A 25,109-nucleotide genomic window follows, 5' to 3' on the forward strand; every position below is an offset into this window, starting at 1 on the left:
GAGTGCCGTGTGGAGTGCAATAGAGATTGTATCATCTGTGGATCGGTTGGTGCAGAATGCAAATTGGAGTGGGTCTAGGGTTTCTGGTGTTGATGTGAGCCATGACCAGCCTTTCAAAGTATTTCATGGCTACAGAAGTAAGTGCTACGGGTCGGTAGTCATTTAGGCAGGTTACCTTAGTCTTCTTGGGCACAGGGACTATGGTGGTCTACTTGAAACATGTTGGTATTACAGACAGGGAGAGGTTGAAAATGTCAGTGACTGTGATCACACAGTCATACGGAACAGCTGATACTCTCATGCATGTTTCAGTGTTACTTGCCTCAAAGCGAGCAAAGAGGTTATTTAGCTCGTCTGGTATGCTCGTGCCCCTGGGCAGCTCTCAACTGTGCTTCCCTTTGTAGTCTGTAATAGTTTGCAAGCCCTTCCACATCCGACGAGTGTCGGAGCTGGTGTAGGACAATTCGATCTTAGTCCTGTATTGACGCTTTGCCTGTTTGATGGTTCGTTGGAGGGCAAAGAGGGATTTCTTATAAGCTTCCAGGTTCGAGACCCTCTCCTTGAAAGTGGCAGCTCTACCCTTTAGCTCAATGCAAATGTTGCCTGTAATCCATGGCTTCTGGTTGGGGTATGTACTTACAGTCACTGTGGGGACGACGTCCTCAATGCACTTATTGGTCAAGCCAGTGACTGATGTGGTGTACTCCTCAATGCCATCGGAAGAATCCCGGATCATATTCCAGTCTGTGCTAGCAAAACAGTTTTGTAGCTTAGCATCTGCTTCACCTGACCACTTTTTTATAGACTGAGTCACTAGTGCTTCGTGCTTTAATTTTTTCTTGTAAGCAGGAATCAGGAGGATAGAATTATGGTTGGATTTGCCAAATGGAGGGCGAGGAGAGCTTTGTACCCATCTCTGTGTGTGGAGTAAAGGTGGTCTAGAATTATATATTTTTTCCTCTGGTTGCACATGCTGATAGAAATTGCACACTTAAGTTTTAAGTCCCTGGCCAATAGGAGCGCAGCCTCTGGATGACCGTTTTCCTGTTTGCTTATGGCGGTATTCAGCTCATTAAGTGTAGTTTTAGTGCCAGCATCGGTCTGTGGTGGTATGTAGACAGCTACGAAAAATACAGATGAAAACTCTTTCGGCAAAACTGTTAGACTTCCTTAGATATCGTGCACCAGCGTTTGTTCACATAAATGGATAGGCCCCCGCCCCGTGTCTTACCAGAGAATGCTGTTCTGTCCTGCCGATGGAGTGTATACAGTGGCTTGTGAAAGTATTCACCCTTGGCATTTTTCCTATTTTGTTGCCTTACAACCTGGAATTAAAATAGGTTTTTGGGGGGTGGGTGTCATTTCATTTACACAACATGTCTACCACTTTGTAGGTGCAAAATATTTTTATTGTGAAACATAACTATCCCCCCCCCCCCCCCCCCCCCCGTGCTGCTGCTCCAGTTTCAACTGTTCTGCCTGCGGCTATGGAACCCTGCCCTGTTCACCGTACATGCTACCTGTCCCTGACCTGCTGTTTTCAACTCTCTAGAGACAGCAGGAGTGATAGAGATACTCTGAATGATTGGCTATGAAAAGCCAATTGACATTTACTCCTGAGGTGCTGACCTGTTGCACTCTCGACAACCACTATGGTTATTATTATTTGACCCGGCTGGTCATCTATGAACATTTGAACATCTTGTCCATGTTCTGTTATAATCTCCAATCGGCACAGCCAGAAGAGAACTGGTCACCCCTCATAGCCTGGTTCCTCTCTAGGTTTCTTCCTAGGTTTCGGCCTTTCTAGGGAGTTTTTCCTAGCCACCGTGCTTCTACACCGGCATTGCTTGCTGTTTGGGGTTTTAGACTGGGTTTCTGTACAGCACTTTTTACTAGCTGATGTAAGAAGGGCTTTATAAATACATTTGATTTGATTTAATTTATCTTTGGTCTCTTTGTTGCCTCTCTGATTAATGCCCTCCTCGCCTGGTCTGTGAGTTTTGGTGGGCGGCCCTCTCTTGGCAAGTTTGTTGTGGTGCCATATTCTTTCAGCTCTTCGCATTTATTTTCTAGCGATTGAACATTAGCGAGCAAGACGGAAGGCAAGGCCAGATTAGCCACTCATCACACTTGATCCTCACAAGGCACCAGGATCTTTTTCCATTAAATCTCAGTTTCCATCTCCAGCCAATCACAGGGATCTGGGCCTGGTCGGGTTTCTGTAGTAGAATATCCCTCACGTTTGACTCATTGAAGAAGAACTCTTCTTCCAGGGAGCAGGGAGCAATCAGGGAGCAGGGAGCAATCGCTGTTCTGATCTTCAGAATCTCTTTTCGGTCATAAGAGACAGTAGCAGCAACATTATGTCCAAAACAAGTTACGAACAACTCGAAAAAACAAATAAAATAGCATGATTGGTTGAGAGCCGATAAGACGGCAGCCCTCTCCTCCAGCGTGATCGGGAATGTTTGTGCACATGTTTATGTGTGTATCTGCAGGCCAGCAGAGGTCTAAATATTACGGCCTGATGAGTGGCTCCTACACACCCCAGACTGTGCCTACAGGAGGCCCTGACTGAGTAGGTTCAACCCCCAGCTCCCAAACAACCCGACACGGTACACTCACCGAAGCTCATCACAACCATCCAACTTCCATTTTCATATGTAGTCACAATTTACCTTTATAGTCCCTCATGCTTCAGACGCTCATTGCCTGCATTTGTGAAATGTATCAAATCTTCTCCCCTCTCGTTGTTTCTGTGCAGTCTTCAGATATCAGTCAGAGGCTGTCTTCTGAGATAGCTGGCTTGACTGCAGGGATGCTGGCAGTCACCCCAGGAGCACCACCCCGTGCTCTGTCTAGACACAAGCTTCAGTGAACAGCGTCTAGACACACCCTAGGCTCTTCTGCTTCCTCCCTCGGAGGAGGAACACCCTACAAACCGGGACTCCGTACTCACAGGACTCGGGCTACGCTGTTGCCAGGTCAGTCTGTCATGTCACCACACATGACGTTCCCTCCCAGGAAATGAAAGTTATTTTGAATTAGAATTGAAACACCCTGCACCATGTTGGGGCGACATTTTTGGGGTCTTAATAAAAAAACAATAACATTAATGAGGTTATGGCATAACACAAGTCTTGAAAAGCTGACACTAGGCAAGTCACTAAGGTCTGGTTTCAATGACAGACTATTTTGGCATCTTCAAAAAGGGAAATACATTTGTTCCGTGGTGCGTCCTTTAGGTGGGTCCTCTTCATACAGACAACTCTCCCAACAAATAATGAGGCAGATAATGCCAGAACGTTGTGATTCGAAACCAAAGTTTGCAGAAAAAACCTTTGCAGTGATTTTAGTGAAGGTAGTTGATGTAAACTAGCCACTTGCGAAATGCACTCATTAAAAAGAACCTCTGTGATCTCCATCTTGCTAGATACTATTTAGTATTTTATTCAAGCGGATAAGATGGTGACGTAGGCAGAGACTTAGTTCTTCTATGACAAACTCATGTTCTATTACATGCAGACGCTGTGAAGCCAGAACATTTGAAAATTGTGGGAGGCTAGAGAGACTAGCATAACCGCTCAGGTAGAGTTGAGCAATTATCCACATTGTTGTTATTACATAAATAACGTTTTTTTATTCATTAGGATCACAATATTCAATGTTTGATCTAAATCCTCTTTTTGTCACAATGTTTCTGTCAGACATGTTGGATAGAGCGCTGGGCCGTTGACCAGTAGTGGCTATCCTCTTCAGGACATTTTTATTTTATTTTATTCAACTAGACATGTTGCCCTCCTCCTCCTCTACTGTCACCTTCTCAGTCGTGGCATACAAAGCTCCCCGTTACTCGGACCTCCATGCACCTCCTCAAGGCCCCTATCACAGCAGACACTATAACCACCACTCACACAACCACAGCAGACAGCGTAATCACCACTCACACAACCACAGCAGACACAATAACCACCACTCACACAACCACAGCAGACACAATAACCACCACTCACACAACCACAGCAGACACTATAACCACCACTCACACAACCACAGCAGACAGCGTAATCACCACTCACACAACCACAGCAGACACAATAACCACCACTCACACAACCACAGCAGACACAATAACCACCATTCACACAACCACAGCAGACACTATAACCACCACTCACACAACCACAGCAGAACCTATAACCACCACTCACACAACCACAGCAGACACCGTAACCACCACTCACACCACCACAGCAGACACCGTAACCACCACTCACACAACCACAGCAGACACTCACACAACCACAGCAGACACAATAACCACCACTCACACAACCACAGCAGACACTATAACCACCACTCACACAACCACAGCAGACAGCGTAATCACCACTCACACAACCACAGCAGACACAATAACCACCACTCACACAACCACAGCAGACACAATAACCACCATTCACACAACCACAGCAGACACTATAACCACCACTCACACAACCACAGCAGACACAATAACCACCACTCACACAACCACAGCAGACACTATAACCACCACTCACACAACCACAGCAGACAGCGTAACCACCACTCACACAACCACAGCAGACACCATAACCACCACTCACACAACCACAGCAGACACCGTAACCACCACTCACACAACCACAGCAGACACAATAGCCACCACTCACACAACCACAGCAGACACAATAACCACCACTCACACAACCACAGCAGACACCGTAACCACCACTCACACAACCACAGCAGACACCGTAACCACCACTCACACAACCACAGCAGACACCGTAACCACCACTCACACAACCACAGCAGACACAATAACCACCACTCACACAACCACAGCAGACACCGTAACCACCACTCACACAACCACAGCAGACACCGTAACCACCACTCACACAACCACAGCAGACACCATAACCACCACTCACACAACCACAGCAGACACCGTAACCACCACTCACACAACCACAGCAGACACAATAACCACCACTGACACAACCACACACAATAACCACCACTGACACAACCACAGCAGACAGCGTAACCACCACTGACACAACCACAGCAGACACAATAACCACCACTCACACAATCACAACAGACACCGTAACCACCACTCACACAACCACAGCAGACACTGTAACCACCACTCACACAACCACAGCAGACACCGTAACCACCACTCACACAACCACAGCAGACACAATAACCACCACTCACACAACCACAGCAGACACCGTAACCACAACTCACACCACCACAGCAGACACCGTAACCACCACTCACACAACCACAGCAGACACCGTAACCACCACTCACACAACCACAGCAGACACCGTAACCACCACTCACACAACCACAGCAGACACAATAACCACCACTCACACAACCACAGCAGACACAATAACCACCACTCACACAACCACAGCAGACACAATAACCACCACTCACACAACCACAGCAGACACCGTAACCACCACTCACACAACCACAGCAGACACCGTAGCCACCACTCATACAACCACAGTAGCTACCACAGGCGTATAACATTTGTGAATAGCGCAAGGTAAAATGCAGTGTTATATTGATACGAGATGTGAATATCAGTAACAAAAACATTTTGCCATGATGTTTTGATTCTTTGACTTGGCATTGTTTTGTTGGTAATATTTTGGCATTGTGACAACCCTTATAAATAATGTAAGTTTGTAACGTGTACGCTAAGAATCAGGAAGCAAGTACAGGATGTGAATTAATAAATAAACAAACATGGAACAAAACAAGAAACACAAGTAGCGTACAGACATGAAACATACAAACAGAAACAATAAACAGAAACAATAATAAATAACGCAATCAGAAACAATAACGAAAGGTGAGGGAGTCCAGGTGAGTCTCATGAGGTGCAGGTACACATAACGATGGTGACAGGTGTGCATAATAATGAGTAAAATGGCGACAACGAGCGCCAGAGAGGAGGAGCAGGAGTAGACGTGGCAGTACCCCCACCCTGACGCAGGACGCCGACCAGAGGGACGGTCCTGAGGACCAGTAGCGGACCGGTTGCTTCTGCTGAGGCAGCTGAGGCACGGGAACCAGTTGAACCGGCCGAGGCATGTGAGCCTGACGAGCCGGCTGAGGCATGGGAGCCTGATGAGCCAACCGAGGCTTGAGAGCTTGTCGAGCCAGCTGAGGCATGGAAGCTAGCTGAGGCATCTCCGGTAGCTTGAGAATAAAAAGGCTTTTCAAAAAGGCTTTTCTGGAGCAATACATGAGACATGAATGGTCTCATAAGGATACAATGATAAGATCTCATATATTTGTCATACTTCTCAAATGTAAGTATCAAACCAAGCTCATTTGTCTCATGAAAGTCTCAAGAATTCATTATGAGAAACAGTTCAGATATGTGATTAAAAAATCATGCAAAATTGATATCTCCTATATTTCTTCAGAGATTAAGAAATGACCACTCTGAGCAAAATATTTTTCCTCTGGGCTGTTACTGACTTGCGCTGATCTGAGTGACTCCCAACAGTAAAAACGCTGTTCAATATAGGTACCTCATGTAATATTTGGAATGGTTAAAAGGCATATATGCATAAAAGCTTTTGCTACTGTTATGAGGGATAGATTCTTCACTTAAAATTCTTAATTTAAATCAGTGTGGTGCATCTGTCCAAATCCTCAATGACTTGGATAGGTCTATACCTCCCTATTGGAGAATGATTCCCAAATACTTTATGCTTTTTCTCTGCCAACACAACATTGCTAGGAATGCAGCCAATAGGTCGTCACAATGTTACATTGGAGGACATTGGAGCTTTGTTACAAGGTTGTTGCTCAACATTTGCCAATAGTGCCCGATGTTGTACAAGGTTGTGGGCTATGACGTTTTTGTAATTTGCGTTGGCACCTAAGCTTATGCTTTGAAAAGGTGTTGTTGAGTCCGTCTCATCCTGACCACCACCACAGTAATTGCAACATTGTGACAATGTCTTGCCTTTGCTGGGGCTGCATAAACATATTTTCAACATTTCAGAAGTGACTATTTGAGGTGCAAAAGTTTTGGCCACCATTTAAAGCACGCTCAAAAACATTTTAAACCTTGATGTCCCCCCTCCATCACACAGGCCTTTGGGTTCCTCTCGATGTAGCTCACAAGTGAAGCCTGAACAGAAACATGGTGACAAGGGAGCTAGCTAAGTATTCATCAGGAAAGTACTGCTGTTGCCACAAGAAGCTAAACCTAGCCAAGAGTGCTCAGCCAATCAATTGGCTGCAAGTGAGCATTAGTCCCCTGTGCTAGACTGAAGCACAGTGTTGGAGTGTTAAGGTGCTGTTTGTGCCATCCAACTGCACGTTCACTCATCAAGGATGTAACTTTCCGTCCCATTACTCTCCTTGGCCTCATCAGTGAATAGGGTATGCATTAGAATGCATCTCTCATAGCATCTCAGTAAACGGACCTATTTGTCACAGCGCACCACGCTTGACTAATTGTCAACTCCCAGCGCTAATTCACATAACATTAAGCTGTCTTGCTGGTGGCAGCTAGCCACATCGTGTGTCTGTTGATATAAGATATCTTGGGGGGTTTTGGTACGGTTGTTATTTTTGTCTTTTTGACCCTTGGTTTTCTGGTGAAGTGGACAGAAACAGATGTCCCAGTAATGTGTTCATATTAGGATGTGGAATTAGTTCATTTGAGGATGGGGTTTTGTTTTTCGAATTAGAACAGCTAGTAATAGTGTGTGAAAAGAACACAAGAACATGCTGAATGTCACATTTTGTGTGTGTCTGTGTCGGTGTGTTCATTCTGAATACTTCTGGCACTTCTTTGGACACTGTGTTAACAAACCTCCAGATGAGCTTCAATGCCATACAACACTCCTTCCGGGGCCTCCAACTGCTCTTAAATGCAAGTAAAACTAAATGCATGCTCTTCAACCAATCGCTGCCCGCACCTGCCCGCCCACACGTCTAGCATCACTAATCTGGATGGTTCTGACTTAGAATATGTGTACAACTACAAACACCTAGGTGTCTGGTTAGACTGTAAACTCTCCTTCCAGACTCACATTAAGCATCTCCAATCCAAAATTAAATCGGCTTCCTATTTCACAACAAAGCCTCCTTCACTCATGCTGACCAACAGACCCTCGTAAAACTGACAATCTTTCTGATCCTTGACTTTGGCGATCATTTACAAAATAGCCTCCAACACTCTACTCAGCAAATTGGATGTAGTCTAACACAGTGCCATCCGTTTTGTCACCATTGCCCCATATACTACCCACTACTGCGACCTGTATGCTCTCGTTGGCTGGCCCTCGCTTCATATTCGTCGCCAAGCCCACTGGCTCCAGGTTATCTATAAGTCTTTGCTAGGTAAATCCCTGCCTTATCTCAACTCACTGGTCTCCATAGCAACACCTACTCGTAGCACCCGCTCCAGCAGGTATATTTGATTGGTCATCCCCAAAGCCAACTCCCCCTTTGGCCGCCTTTTCTTCCAGTTCTCTGCTGTCAATGACTGGAACGAATTGCAAAAATCATTGAAGCTGGAGACTCATATCTCCCTCAGTAACTTTAAGCACCAACTTTAAGCACCATCTGTAAATAGCCCACCCAACTACCTCATCCCCATATTGTTATTTATTGTTTTGCTCCTTTGCACCCCAGTATCTCTATTTGCACATTAATCTGCTGCACATCTATCACTCCAGTGTTAATGCTAAATTGTAATTATTTTGCCACAATGTCCTATTTATTGCCCTAACTCCCCAATCTTACCTCATTTGCACACACTGTATACAGATTTTTCTATTGTATTATTGACTGTATGTTTGTTTATCCCATGTGTAACTCTGTGTTGTTTGTGTCGCACTGCTTTGCTTTGCTTTATCTTTATCTATCACAGTTGTAAACTGGCCTACCTGGTTAAATAAAGGCAAAATAAATAAAATAAAATAAAAAATGTATGTTCGGCAGGCGCCCTGATAATAATCACAAATAATGTGAGGAGCATAATCAGGGGGAACTCTTAGGAGTTACAACCCTAAGAGCATTATTCATCTCTCCAGGCCCAAGGTCTTTGTACATCTTCCTATTTTTAATTTCACCACAACACAATGGCTTATATCAGCGGTTCCAAAACTCGCCCCCCTCCCCGGGTGCACGTTTAGTTTTTTTCACTACACAGCTGATTCAAATAACCAACTCATAATCATGCTTTGATGATCTGAATCAGCTGTGTAGTGGTAGGGCAACAACCAAAACGTTCACCCATTGGGGGCCCCAGGACCGAGTTTGGGATACCCTGGATTAGATACTTGCATTACCGTCTTCATCGCAATTCTAATCAAACTTTGGAGAGAGCAAAGTGAGACATTTCCTCTTGAGGAATGCTTATGAATAGACTTTCGTCTAAACCACTGTGGAATTACGGGAACTTGATTCTCGCCCTCTCAGCCACGGAGTTGTGTAGATAAGTTGAGCTACTTAAGAACTCATTTTAAAGCTTGAATCCTGATCCAGTGCTGATCCACTGCTGATCCACTCTTGGTGCCTAGATAAAGAATGCATTAAAGAGGAGAATTTTGGCCAAGAGCTAAGGCCGTCCTCCAAGATAATGCTCCTTCTACAAATACTGTGTTGACCTTCAGTCAACTGTGTTGACCTTCCTTCATCATGCCCTCCATTGTAAGTACCACTGATCTTTGTGGATCACTGAGAGTATTGATAATGAATCTCAATTAGATTTGTTTCACCTCGTTTAAGACCATACATCTCTGTTGTTGGCCAAAAATTATACACATTACCTTAGAAAAAGTGTGCAGTCCCTCCTGTAAACAGGATTCACGGCCATGAATATTCAGCAAATGCAAATATTGACTTTTCTTATGTAGAGTGGAGCCTTTCCTGGAGATACAATATAAATGTAAATGAGGAAATATCAGTTAAATCGTATTTTTGTTGAATAGTTCTGATGATGGTGACTTTTTGCTAACTATGAATGGTACCCACTGTACCATTCGTCGGAGTGACCACAAATATGGCTCCCACAAGACCATTAGGAGTCGATGGGGTCATTCACAAGGCTTTTTCAATTGCATCTACAGTTTGGGCTATCGTGCGTATATGATAGATAGAGATTACAAACTCTCTTGAGGCAGCATTAACATGTACAGTTAAAGTCGGAAATGTACATACACTTAGGTTGGAGTCACTAAAACTCATTCTTCAACCACTCCACAATTTTTTTGTTAACAAACTATAGCTTTGGCAAGTCCGTTAGGACATCTACTTTGTGCATGACACAATTAATTTTTCCAAGAATTGTTTACAGACAGATTATTTCACTTATAATTCACTGTATCACAATTCCAGTGGGTCAGACGTTTACATACACTAAGTTGACTGTGCCTTTAAACAGCTTGGCAAATTCGAGAAAATGATTTCATGGCTTTAGAAGCTTCTGATTGGCTAATTGACATAATTTGAGTCAATTGGAGGTGTAACTGTGGATGTATTTCAAGGCCTACCTTCAAACTCAGTGCTTATTCGCTTGACATCATGGGAAAATCCAAAGAAATCAGCCAAGACCTCAGAAAAACATTGTAGACCTCCACAAGTCTGGTTCATCCTTGGGAGCAATTTCCAAATGCTTGAAGGTACCATGTAAATCTGTACAAACAATAGTATGCAAGTATAAACACCATGGGACCACGCAGCTGTCATACCATGTCTCAGGAATGAGACGTTTTCTGTCTGCTAGAGATGAACGTACTTTGGTGCAAAAGTGCAAATCAATCCCAGAACAACAGCAAAGGACCTTGTGAAGATATTGGAGGAAACAGGTCGCTCAGCAAGGAAGAAGCCACTGCTCCAAAACCACCATAAAAAAAGCCAGACTAGGGTTTGCAGCTGCACATGGGGACAAAGATCGAACTTCTTTGAGAAATGTCCTCTGGTCTGATGAAACAAAAATAGAACTGTTTCGTCATAATGACCATCGTTATGTTTGGAGGGAAAAGGGGGATGCTTGCAAGCCAAAGAACACCATCCTAACCGTGAAGCACGGGGGTGGCAGCATCATGTTGTGGGGTGCTTTGCTGCAGGACGGACTGGTGCACGTCACAAAATAGATGGCATCATGAGGAATGTAAAATTATGTGGATATATTGAGGCAACATCTCAAGATATCAGTCAGGAAGTTAAAGCTTGGTCACAAATGGGTCTTCCAAATGGACAATGACACCAAGCATACTTCCAAAGTTGTGACAAAATGGCTTAAGGACGATAAAGTCAAGGTATTGGAGTGGCCATCAGTAAGCCCTGACCTCAATCCTATAGAAAATTTGTGGGCAGATCTGAAAAAGAGTGTGCGAGCAAGGAGGCCTACAAACCTGACTCAGTTACACCAGCTCTATCAGGAGGAATGGGCCAAAATTCACCAAACTATTGTGGGAAACTTGTGGAAGGCTACCCGAAAAGTTTGACCCAAGTGAAACAATTTAAAGGCAATGCTACCAAATACTAATTGAGTGTATGTAAACTTCTGACCCACTGAGAATGTGATGAAAGAAAAAAAGCTGAAAGAAATCATTCTCTCTACTATTATTCTGACATTTCACATTCTTAAAATAAAGTGGTGATCCTAACTGACCTAAGACAGGGCATTTTTACTAGGGTTAAATGTCAGGAATTGTGAAAAACTGAGTTTAAATGGATTTGGCTTAGATGTATATAAACTTCCGACTTCAACTGTATTTAGGTCAAGCCCACCTGTCCACTAAGGCTTCGTCGGTCAAGAGTCACTGTTGTCCATGAGAAACGTAGCATGTCATGCACCTTATGTCATCCAACTATTCCCAAGGCCTCTTTACTTCTCAGTATATCTTCAGGCGATTTCTCAATTTCTTCTTGATTTCTCTCCAAAAAAGGAGTTCTAATAAAAGTCTATTACATTCCGTGAATCTTAATTCCCGTAACTTGATTAAGATTTATGAAAGCTATTACATACTAACACGTTGGGAGACTATGGGACGTGACTGTGTCATGATTGAAACAACAGGAAGTCTTCCACCAATAAGTCTGTCAGCGGAAAGTGCAGCGCATTGCACAATGTTTAACGTTCCGCTCTTATATACTGCTGTGAAAAGTTATTAAAAGTGTAACTTAGTCCCATAGCAGGGGCAAATAATTGTATTAACTGCCTTTGTATTATTCAAAGTAGGGTGGGGAGGTGGTGTAGGGGTGGGGGTGGGGATGCTGAGTGTACAAAGTAATCATTTCATCAATTTGATAATTATGTTTGCTATTGAATTCAAAATAGAAGGCGATTGTTATTCTGGGAGAAAACTGCAATTTCCAATTCCGAAAAACTTTTGTTCCAAATAGTAGCTCAGTGTGGCACCAAATGGACATAATATATCTTTTAAATATCTGTTTCACCAGCTATTCAATATTGTACATTGAAATAGTCTATTTACTCCAACAAATAGCATTTCCCCAACAACATCCCAAGGTATTTTGTACCGAGCCGAACAGCAAGAGGTGTTGCTATGGCCTCAGACTTCATTTGGTATTTCATTTACGCTGAGTTGTGGAATGGGATGGGTGTATTCTGTTCGTCTTTGTCTCTTCCATTCTGACATTCAAAGTCATTTTTGCTTCTGTTCCGCTGGATTCTGGATCTGTTTGAGTTGTTTTATGTGACCAATGTCGAAATGTAAAAATATGTCTACATTTGATAAACAGCATGCATAGAAACTCACTTTGTGTACTGTAACAATATGTTATGTCTGTACAATTTATGTTAACTTACTGATCTGAGGATTGAATTGGAGTCTCAAAATATTCTGCAGCTAGGACATATAAGGTCACCATCACATTTGGTTAATTCCTTGAGATTTGACTACACATTTGACAAAAAATATATATTATAATAGCCCAATGAAATCAACTATCTATAGCAGTAAGTAAAACGTAAGGTGTTCATAACTTCAATGAACCATTAATACAACTTTTCCTTGCAGCCACAGGGTGTAACCCCCCCCCCTCAACCCCTCCTCTGAAGAGAAAGCTACAATAGTTTCATTATTTATGAATCTCTTTTACTTACGCTGTCTTGTTACATGGCCTGAAATTAGTTTGCTGAAAACAATCCATAGTCTCCTCTCCCTGCTTACAGAGAGGTGTGGATTAAACGGAATCTCAGCCGACAGCTGGGGGCCGCCCTTTATGATAATGCTCCCTCTACAATTACAGCTTTGACCTTCCAGAGGTGGAGAGAAAAAATGGCAGTGAGACATCCATTATCAACCCTTCATAATGCTTAGTGGCGGACATCTTGGTCACCACATCACCTTTCTACCTCCTGACATTGACTTTTGTGTTTTAGCTGAGGTTTGAGTGTGTATCTGTCTGTCTGTCTCTCTCTCTCTCTGTGTATGTGCGTGTATCTGTCTCTCTCTCTCTGTGTGTGTGTGTGTGTGTGTGTGTGTGTGTGTGTGTGTGTGTGTGTGTGTGTGTGTGTGTGTGTGTGTGTGTGTGTGTGTGTGTGTGTGTGTGTGTGTGTGTGTGTGTGTGTGTGTGTGTGTGTGTATATCTGTCTGTCTGTCTCTCTGTGTGTGTGTGTGTGCGTGCGTGCATGTGTATCTGTCTGTCTGTCTCTCTGTGTGTGTGTGTGTGCGTGCGTGTGTGTGTGTGTGCGTGCGTGGGTGCGTTCACTCGTGCCTGCATGCGTACATGTTGAAGGTTCTCCACATTACAAAGGTGACATAGTGACATACGAGATACATTTGTCAGGACGTGGGAGTGCACTCAGACATTTGTCATTGCGCATTATTGCGTTCTGAATTGCCTCATGCCATATTGGTGGGCGGTTAGGTGCCAGGGTAATGGTGTTGGCAGTTAGGTGCAAGGTATTGTTGTTGGTGGTTAGGTGCAAGGGTAATGGTGTGGGCAGTTAGGTGCCAGGGTAATTGGTGTCACTGGTTAGGTGCCAGGGTAATGGTGTGGGTGGTTAGGTGCCAGGGTAATGGTGTCAGTGGTTAAGTTGCCAGGGCATTGTGTTGGCGGTTAGGTGCCAGGGTAATGGTGCGGGTGGTCAGGTGCCAGGGTAATGGTGTGGGTGGTCAGGTGCCAGGGTAATGGTGTGGGTGGGCAGGTGCCAGGGTAATGGTGGGGGCAGTTAGGTGCCAGGGTAATGGTGTGGGCGGTTAGGTGCCAGGGTAATGGTGTGGGTGGTTAGGTGCCAGGTTAAGGGTGTGGGTGATCAGGTGCCAGGGTAATGGTGTGGGTGGTTAGGTGCCAGGGTAATGGTGTGGGTGGTCAGGTGCCAGGGTAATGGTGGGGGCAGTTAGGTGCCAGGGTAATGGTGTGGGCGGTTAGGTGCCAGGGTAATGGTGTGGGTGGTCAGGTGCCAGGGTAATGGTGGGGGCAGTTAGGTGCCAGGGTAATGGTGTGGGTGGTTAGGTGCCAGGGTAATGGTGTGGGTGGTCAGGTGCCAGGGTAATGGTGGGGGCAGTTAGGTGCCAGGGTAATGGTGTGGGCGGTTAGGTGCCAGGGTAATGGTGTGGGTGGTTAGATGCAAGGGTAATTGTGTGGGTGATTAGGTGCCAGGTTAAGGGTGTACACAGGAGATATTAGAGGTACTACATTCAATCTCTAAGTGTTGGCCTCTTATCTATTGACATTTCCAGCAAAGCATAATAAGTAATATACCAAAAACAGTGGGCTTGAGATGTATGAGTATGTATAATAACATTGAAAGTATTGGTGACACTTTTCAGAAGCAGGTATTAGACGTTTATAAGACCTCGGGATTGTCTAATGTTCCTGATTAAATAACAGCCATTTTGACTGGGTTGACGATGTAAGCCCTGCTGTACTACATCAGAATAAGTCATAAATGTTAACAACAAGTAGCAAAGCCTTATACCAGTAGCCTAAAGTGTTACCAAGTATCATTATAAGACAGAAGATTAAATAGCCCATCAAATAATGAATCATGTATATAATTATCTGTGATGGTAATCCTTTATTTGGTCTGCTTATAATATTCTACAATTTTTTGAGGATCCTTAGCAGGATATGAAAGATAAACTCATTCCCTGAGAATCAAATCCTCTGGCTTTCTCTTCACACCTTCCCTCCTCAAAGAGATGAGAGGGGTCAACACTGCAGTGAATGACAGACATCCACTTTGATGGCAGAGAGGCTAGTCTCTTTGATGGCAGAGATGCTAGTCTCTTTGATGGCAGAGAGGCTGGTCTCTTTGATGGCAGAGAGGCTAGGCTTTTTGATGGCAGAGAGGCTAGTCTATTTGATGGGAGAGAGGCTAGTCTCTTTCATGCAATGCAGTGGGAGTAGATTCACTTCAGTCATGTTCAGCGGTTTGACTCATGTTCTACCTGTACATGCACAAAAATAGAACCCTTTTAGAATGACTAGTGGATTTCCATGGCTACCACAGCATTCTGCAGTGTTACGCCATCCCATCTGGTTTGCACTTAGTGGGATTATCATTTGTTTTTCAACAGGACAATGACCCAAAACACACCTACAGGCTGTGTAAGGGCTATTTGACCAAGAAGGAGAGTGATGGAGTGCTGCTTTAGATGACCTGGCGTCCACAATCCCCTGACCGCAACCCAATTGAGATGGTTTGGGATGAGTTGGACCGCAGTGTGAAAGAAAAGCAGCCAACAAGTGCTCAGCATATGTGTTTTGGGTCAACTGTTCTGCCTGTGATTATTATTATTTGACCATGCTGGTCATTTATGAACATTTGAACATCTTGGCCATGTTCTGTTATGATCTCCACCCGGCACAGCCAGAAGAGGACTGGCCACCCCACATAGCCTGGTTCCTCTCTAGGTTTCTTCCTAGGTTTTGGCCTTTCTAGGGAGTTTTTCCTAGCCACCGTACATCTACACCTGCATTGCTTGCTGTTTGGGGTTTTAGGCTGGGTTTCTGTACAGCACTTTGAGATATCAGCTGATGTACGAAGGGCTATATAAATACATTTTAGATTTGATATGTGGGAACTCCACTGTTGGAAAATCATTCCAGGTGATGCTGGTTGAGAGAATGACAAAAGTTTGCAAAGCTGTCATCAAGGCAGAGGTTGGCTACTTTGAAGAATCTCAAATATAAAATACATTTTAAATGGTTTAACACTTTTCTGGTTACTACGTGATTCCATATGTGCTATTTCATAGTTTTGATGTCTTCACTATTATTCTACAATGTAGAAAATAGTAAAAGATAAAGAAAAACCCTTGAATGAGTAGGTGTGTCCAAATTGTTGACTTATACCTAAAGGGGTACTAAAATTCTAAATCAAATAGCTAAATGATCCATCGTATTACCATCTTAAAACAATTAGCTTAGGAAGGGCCCTTTGCCCCATTTAGCACTGAGTTCATTCAGTGTAAATGTGTGTTATCTACCTGTTTAGTTTCGTCAACCGTTTTACACAACTCTCCAATAACAGTTTCATAGTCAACTCAACAATAATATTCATGAAAGTAAAAGCCCAAGCACTGTGACAGAAGGGAAGAAAAAAATGGAGACATACCCTTTATCCGCAAACTCCCTGGGATCCCATCCTGCTGAAACAACAACAAACAGAAAGACACAAAGCTGTAAGATATCACACAGTCACACTTGCATCAAGTTAACAAGATCAACATTCGTCAACAGAGTAATAACACCAAGAGCAATTCCACTTTTATGAGTGGAATCTCAGCCGCTGCTACAAATATTGAAGTTATTCATGTCGAAGGCTTATAAATGCATAGAAAGATGAGCCATTTTTACTGTATGAAGCACTTAGCTGAGGTGGCTATTGAGAATAATAGGATACTATTGGGAATCTGTTTATTTTATCATAAAGTGCAGTGACTATTTGGCTTTTCTGTTACATTTCATATTCATGAGTTACTGTCAAGTCACTGAAGTACATAACATGTGCAGAGTGTTTGACAGTGAAAGGCTAAGAGGTAATGTCTGTATCTCCATAAAAGGTATTTCTCTAAAGGTTAAAAGAAGCAGCAAGAGAGTGAAAAATGGCAATTGAAAACGTTATGTACCATTATGCCCTTAAAGAAGGTACTTTGCAGCGCAACACTACCAATGTATTTACTAGTGAATCATTGGTATTTTATGCCCAATGATGGTATAGGGCGGTTATGGCGAAATAAAAGGCTTCAATTTACAGTAGTGTATGGCAATTCACCAGCTGTTGAAGACCATATAAATATTTGATTCCATTCTCTGTGTGCAGAATTCCTCCTTTTTATTCCTGCTACTGGCAGGGTAATGTAATATGTCCAGAGTCAATAACGAGAGCTTTTCTCTTTTCTCTGACTGATACCAATCAGAAAATACTTATCATTCATTTTATCTAACACATCGATTGACATAGTAAAATGCACAGAAAATGTATAGAATGTAAAATGTTTACATACAAATCCCCAATGGATTTACCTAAATCAATGGACTGTATGACTCATCAAAAAGTGTTCATCAGAGTGGTGACATGTTGTAGAGTGTCTCAGTTGACAGAATGCCTAATAACATACTTGCTAGTGTTTCATGTATCTTGCTGTTTTCCGTGTCAATAGAAAATGTACTCTGGTATTGAGCCATGTCAACATTAATATGTCACTAGAGTATAGAGGCATGAAATTAAAGGGGAAATTGACTCATATTGGCTTCTTGATGCCAGACAAGTCATGTATGTTGAACCGCACCATGCCAACACATTACTTACCCATGTAATAGAGAAGGTCACTTCACTCACCAGGGTAGTGTTCAGCATGGCACTGTCACGCCCTGACCTTAGAGAGCCTTTTTATTTCTCTATTTGGTTAGGTCAGGGTGTGATTTGGGTGGGCATTTTAGTTTGTCTATTTCTTTGTTGGCCGGGTATGGTTCTCAATCAGAGGCAGCTGTCTATCGTTGTCTCTGATTGGGGATCATACTTAGGCAGACCTTTTTCCCACCTTCAGTTGTGAGATATTGTTTGTGTGTAGTTGCATTCTGCTCTGCATATAGCTTTAAGTTCGTTTGCTTATTTTGTTGTTTTTCAGTGTCCTTTTGAATAAAGAAAAAATGTACGCCTGCCACGCTGCACCTTGGTCTCATTCTAACGATGTTCGTAACAGGCACACTGTAGGAAAATGATCTGCCTTCAAATTTCAGTGGGTTTCAAAAACATTTTACCTACTGACCACTACCCAGGCAATCCATGTCAACACAGAATGATCCCATCAGGGAACATGATGGCTCTAATACATGAATGGTCCAATCAGGGAACATGGCTCTTATACGTGCCAAGTCACCATTAGTGTTCTACAGATAACAATGCATAAATATTTGCCACTAACTATTCATTTTCAACTAAACAGGAATTGTGAGAGAGTCAAAAAGACCATCCATCCTATAGCTAAGAACATATTGCCTGGAATATTCAAAGACACGACTACTGTATAAATGTAGCCAAAGTAAGAGGATCAATTAGTTGAGGAGATACTTTGCATGGAAAGTCTGTTGGGGGCGCATTTTAAAGGGGAGCGATTTCATAGGCCTTTGGCAGACATCTCCCTGGGGCTGGTGGAGCGAGCACACAGCTGTACACCCATGGCACATCTGCCCTGTTACCCCCAGCTGTACACCAAGGGCCATCTATGCCCTGTTACCCCCAGCTATACACCCATGGCCCATCTGCCCCGTGTTACCCCCAGCTGTACACCAAGGGCCATCTATGCCCTGTTACCCCCAGCTGTACATCCATGGCCCATCTGCCCCGTGTTATCCCCAGCTGTACACCAAGGGCCATCTATGCCCTGTTACCCCCAGCTGTACACCCATGGCCCATCTGCCCTGTTACCCCCAGCTGTACACCCATGGCCCATCTGCCCTGTTATCCCCAGCTGTACATCCATGGCCCATGTGCCCCCTGTTATCCCCAGCTGTACACCCATGGCCCATGTGCCCCCTGTTATCCCCAGCTGTACACCCATGGTCCATGTGCCCCTGTTATCCCCAGCTGTACACCCATGGCCCATGTGCCCCCTGTTACCCCCAGCTGTACACCCATGGCCCATGTGCCCCCTGTTATCCCCAGCTGTACACCCATGGTCCATGTGCCCCTGTTATCCCCAGCTGTACACCCATGGTCCATGTGCCCCCTGTTATCCCCAGCTGTACACCCATGGCCCATGTGCCCCCTGTTATCCCAAGCTGTACACCCATGGCCCATGTGCCCCCTGTTATCCCCAGCTGTACACCCATGGCCCATGTGCCCCCTGTTATCCCTAGCTGTACACCCATGGCCCATGTGCCCCCTGTTATCCCCAACTGTACACCCATGGCCCATGTGCCCCTTGTTATCCCCAGCTGTACACCCATGGCCCATGTGCCCCCTGTTACCCCCAGCTGTACACCAATGGACCATCTGCCCCCTGTTACAGCTAGCTGGCGGACCGCCCGCCTCTCTCTCAAGCTTTATCTACCCAATCAGGAACACACACAGATTTACGCACAGGCTCGCACACATATACATACCGCCTCTCCACTCTGCGTACCCTGCGGACACTGTTTCACTAAAGCTTGCCTTTCAACCTTAATCAAGTTGAGCTATCTGTCTCTCCCCCCTCTATCGCTATATCTCTCGATCTCTATTTCTATCTCCCTCTCTCTCTGGTTCTCTCTCTCTCACTCACACATACACACCCTCTCTAACTAAATCCCTCTCTCTCTCTCTGTCGGCTTATCCACTTTTAATCTAGATTTGCCATGTGGGTGGCCCAGTGCGTATGAGCTGTGGCTCTCATCAGCCGCCCTCTCCTTGGCTCCATTTTGTGATGCTACGACAAGTAGATAATGTCAAAACAAACTCATGTAAAAATGCCTCTTCCTTTGTTATGTTAGTACCATACAGTGCCTTCAGAAAGTATTCATACCCCTTGATGTATTCCACATTTTGTTGTACTACAGCCTCAAAGTGGATTAAAAAGAAAATCTCACCCATCTACGCTCAATGTTAGCAAATTTCTTGAAAATGAAATACAGAAATATCTAATTTACATAAGTATTCCCACCCCTGAGTCAATACATGTTTGAATCACCTTTAAATCAAAACTGTAAATGGGCCACTCAGGAACATCCCATGTCACCATGGTAAGACGGTGCATTCAAAAAGTATTCAGACCCCTTGACTTTTTTTCACATTTTGTTACATTACAGCCTTTTTCTAAAAAATTTTTTTTTTAAATCCCTCATCAATCTACACGCTACCGCATAGTGACAAAGCAAAAACAGATTTTTTGATATTTTAGCAAAAAATGTCATATAAAAACTGAAATATGACATTTACATACGGTAAGTATTCACACCCTTTACTCAGTACTTTGTTGAAGCACTTTTGACAGCGATTACAGTCTCGAGTCTTCGTGGGTATGACGCTAGAATCGTGCCACACCTGTATTTGGGGAGTTTCTCCCGTTCTTCTCTGCAGATCCTCTCAAGCTATGCCAGGTTGGATGGGGACTGTCGCTGCACAGCTATTTTCAGGTCTCTCCAGTGATGTTCGATCAGGTTTAATTCCGGGCTCTGGCTGGGCCACTCAAGGATATGCAGAGACTTGTCCCAAAGCCACTCCTGCGTTGTCTTGGCTGTGTGTTTAGAGTCAAGGGAAAGATGAGCAGAGCAAAGTACAGAGATCCTTGATGAAAACCTGCTCCAGAGCACTCAGGACCTCAGACTGGGGCAAAGGTTCACCTTCCAACAGGACAACGATCCTAAGCCAAGGACTAGTCTCTGAATGTCTTTGTGTGGCCCAGCCAGAGCACGGACTTGAACCCGATCTAACATCTCTGGAGAGACCTGAAAATAGCTGTGCAGAAACGCTCCCCATCCAACCTGACAGAGCTTGAGAGGATCCGCAGAGAGGAATGGGAAAAACAAATGCAGGTGTGCCAAGATTGTAGTGTCATGCCCAAGAAGACTCGATGCTGTCATCACTGCCAAAGGTGCTTCAACAAAGTACTGAGTAAAGGGTCTGAATACTTATGTAAATGTAATATTTACATAAGTGTCATAAATGTCTAAAAACCTGTTTTTGCTTTGTCATTATGGGGTATTATGTGCAGATTGTTGTCGGGGGAAAAAAATTCAATCACATTTTTTATTAAAGTCTCTAATGTAACATAATGTGGAAAAAGTTGTGGTCTGAATACTTTCCGAAGGCACTGTACACATGGACAGTATCAAAAAATTATCTACTGATTCTGTATCTTTGCAGCAAAATCTGCAGAGCTGGGATGGTTGTATCCCCTGTCACGCCCTGGTCTTAGTATTTTGTGTTTTCTTTATTATTTTGGTCAGGCCAGGGTGTGACATGGGGTTATTATGTGGTGTGTTTTGTCTTGGGGTTTTAGTAGGTATTGGGATTGTGGCTTAGTAGGGTTATCTAGAAAAGTCTATGGTTGCCTGAAGTGGTTCTCAATTAGAGGCAGGTGATTATCGTTGTCTCTGATTGGGAACCATATTTAGGCAGCCATATTCTTTGAGTGTTTGGTGGGTGATTGTTCCTGTCTTTGTGTTTGTTTGCACCAGATAGGCTGTATAGGTTTTCACGTTACGTTTGTTGTTTTTGTATTGTTCGTTTTTGTCGTCGTCATTAAACATGTATCAAAAATACCACGCTGCATTTTGGTCCGACTCTCTTTCACCCCATGTATACAACATTCTATTGGTTGCAATAATTTTGTATAATAATTTAAATTGAAAAAGTGTGTGTAAGCCAGTGGCACGAAATCAAAATTGTATCAATTTTAAATTCATAAAAAAACTAAATGTGGAAAAAGTCAAGGGGTGTGAATACTTTCTGAAGGCACGTTGTTTGGTTATTGTGTTGTCAATATTCTCCACGAGAAAAATGACAATCCATTTATCTAATGATTATATAACAGGCATGGTTTAAAATACTATTTAGGGTATTTCACTTTCAAAGACACTTAGATATTTGTTACTTGAAAAATACTGAATTAGAAGTAGTTGATTCGGGGCATATTATTTGAAAATACTAAAATACTCAAATACACATGCATTTGAACAGAGGTCTGTTATATAATGGGCATAGCCATATCATGGTTTCCACTGCAAACAACAGATCCACAGATGATGCAATCTCTATTGCACTCCACACTGCCCTTTTCCACCTGGACAAAAGGAACACCTTTGATTTTTAATTTTTTTATTTCACCTTTATTTAACCAGGTAGGCTAGTTGAGAACAAGTTCTCATTTGCAACTGCGACCTGGCCAAGATAAAGCATAGCAGTGTGAACATACAACACAGAGTTACACATGGAGTAAACAATTAACAAGTCAATAACACAGTAGAAAAAAAAGGGGAGTCTATATACATTGTGTGCAAAAGGCATGAGGAGGTAGGCGAATAATTAAAATTTTGCAGATTAACACTGGAGTGATAAATGATCAGATGGTCATGTACAGGTAGAGATATTGGTGTGCAAAAGAGCAGAAAAGTAAATAAATAAAAACAGTATGGGGATGAGGTAGGTAAAAATGGGTGGGCTATTTCCCGATAGACTATGTACAGCTGCAGCCATCGTTTAGCTGCTCAGATAGCAGATGTTTGAAGTTGGTGAGGGAGATAAAAGTCCCCAACTTCAGCGATTTTTGCAATTCGTTCCAGCCACAGGCAGCAGAGAACTGGAACGAAAGGCGGCCAAATGAGGTGTTGGCTTTAGGGATGATCAGTGAGATACACCTGCTGGAGCGTGTGCTACGGATGCGTGTTGCCATCGTGACCAGTGAACTGAGATAAGGCGGAGCTTTACCTAGCATGGACTTGTAGATGACCTGGAGCCAGTGGGTCTGGCGACGAATATGTAGCGAGGGTCAGCCGACTAGAGCATACAAGTCGCAGTGGTGGGTGGTATAAGGTGCTTTAGTGACAAAACGGATGGCACTGTGATAAACTGCATCCAGTTTGCTGAGTAGAGAGTTGGAAGCAATTTTGTAGATGACATCTCCGAAGTCGAGGATCGGTAGGATAGTCAGTTTTACTAGGGTAAGTTTTGCGGCGTGAGTGAAGGAGGCTTTGTTGCGGAATAGAAAGCCGACTCTTGATTTGATTTTCGATTGGAGATGTTTGATATGAGTCTGGAAGGAGAGTTTACAGTCTAGCCAGACACCTAGATACTTATAGATGTCCACATATTCTAGGTCGGAACCATCCAGGGTGGTGATGCTGGTCAGGCATGCGGGTGCAGGCAGCGAACGGTTGAAAAGCATGCATTTGGTTTTACTAGTGTTTAAGAGCAGTTGGAGGCCACGGAAGGAGTGTTGTATGGCATTGAAGCTCGTTTGGAGGTTAGATAGCACAGTGTCCAAGGACGGGCCGGAAGCATATAGAATGGTGTCGTCTGCGTAGAGGTAGATCAGGGAATCGCCCGCAGCAAGAGCAACATCATTGATATATACAGAGAAAAGAGTCGGCCCGAGGATTGAACCCTGTGGCACCCCCATAGAGACTGCCAGAGGACCGGACAGCATGCCCTCCGATTTGACACACTGAACTCTGTCTGCAAGGTAATTGGTGAACCAGGCAAGGCAGTCATCCGAAAAACCGAGGCTACTGAGTCTGCCGATAAGAATATGGTGATTGACAGAGTCGAAAGCCTTGGCAAAGTCGATGAAGACGGCTGCACAGTACTGTCTTTTATCGATGGCGGTTATGATATCGTTTAGTACCTTGAGCGTGGCTGAGGTGCACGCGTGACCGGCTCGGAAACCAGATTGCACAGCGGAGAAGGTACGGTGGGATTCGAGATGGTCAGTGACCTGTTTGTTGACTTGGCTTTCGAAGACCTTAGATAGGCAGGGCAGGATGGATATAGGTCTGTAACAGTTTGGGTCCAGGGTGTCTCCCCCTTTGAAGAGGGGGATGACTGCGGCAGCTTTCCAATCCTTGGGGATCTCAGACGATATGAAAGAGAGGTTGAACAGGCTGGTAATAGGGGTTGCGACAATGGCGGCGGATAGTTTCAGAAATAGAGGGTCCAGATTGTCAAGCCCAGCTGATTTGTACGGGTCCAGGTTTTGCAGCTCTTTCAGAACATCTGCTATCTGGATTTGGGTAAAGGAGAACCTGGAGAGGCTTGGGCGAGTAGCTGCGGGGGGGGGGGGCTGTTGGCCGAGGTTGGAGTAGCCAGGCGGAAGGCATGGCCAGCTGTTGATAAATGCTTGTTGAAGTTTTCTGTTCTTAGTTCTGCATTTTTTGAACGGAGCATGCTTATCTAAAATGGCGAGGAAGTTACTTTTAAAGAATGTGAGAATGCTATTCATTGACCACAGCTCAGCGTTCAATACCATAGTACCCTCAAAAGTCATCACTAAGATCCTGGGGCTAAACACCTTCCTCTGCCTGGACTTCCTGACGGGACGCCCCCAGGTGGTGAGGGTAGGTAGCAACACATCTGCCATGCTGATCCTCAACACTGGAGCCCCCCAGAGGTGCGTGCTCAGTCCCCTCCTGTACTCCCTGTTCACCAACGACTGCAAGACCAGGCACGACTCCAACACCATCATTAAGTTTGCAGACGACACAACAGTGGTAGGCCTGATCACCGACAACGACGAGACAGCCTATAGGGAGGAGGTCAAAGACCTGGCCGGGTGGTGCCAGAATAACACCCTATCCCTCAACGTAACCAAGACTAAGGAGATGATTGTGGACTACAGGAAAAGGAGGACCAAGCACACCCCCATTCTCATCGACAGGGCTGTAGTGGAACAGGTTGAGAGCTTCAAGTTCCTTGGTGTCCACATCACCAACAAACTAGAATGTTCCAGACACACAAAGACAGTCGTAAAGAGGGCACAACAAAGCATATTCCCTCTCAGGAAACAAAAAATATTTGGCATGGATGCTCAGATCCTCAAAAGGTTCTACAGCTGCAACATCGAGAGCATCACTGCCTGGTACAGAAATTGCTTGGCCTCCGACCGCAAGGCACTACAGAGGGT

At 44.1% G+C, this 25,109-nt stretch overlaps 1 protein-coding gene across 6 annotated transcripts in view; it reads right to left on the reverse strand.

The window, feature by feature from the left end:
* LOC109864856 (follistatin-related protein 5) overlaps positions 1–25,109 on the reverse strand; it is a 190,930-nt gene that overhangs the window by 126,972 nt on the left and 38,849 nt on the right. For 3 of the 6 annotated variants that reach the window (XM_031797808.1, XM_031797806.1, XM_031797805.1), the window contains exon 3: positions 16,625–16,658. In XM_031797808.1, coding sequence (XP_031653668.1) covers positions 16,625–16,658 — 34 coding nt within the window. The remainder of the gene's footprint in view (positions 1–16,624; positions 16,659–25,109) is intronic. The other 3 variants (XM_031797807.1, XM_031797809.1, XM_020452860.2) reach the window with 1 other exon arrangement.

Source organism: Oncorhynchus kisutch, linkage group LG19 (assembly GCF_002021735.2).
Source record: "Oncorhynchus kisutch isolate 150728-3 linkage group LG19, Okis_V2, whole genome shotgun sequence".
NCBI classification, from domain to species: Eukaryota; Metazoa; Chordata; class Actinopteri; order Salmoniformes; family Salmonidae; genus Oncorhynchus; species Oncorhynchus kisutch.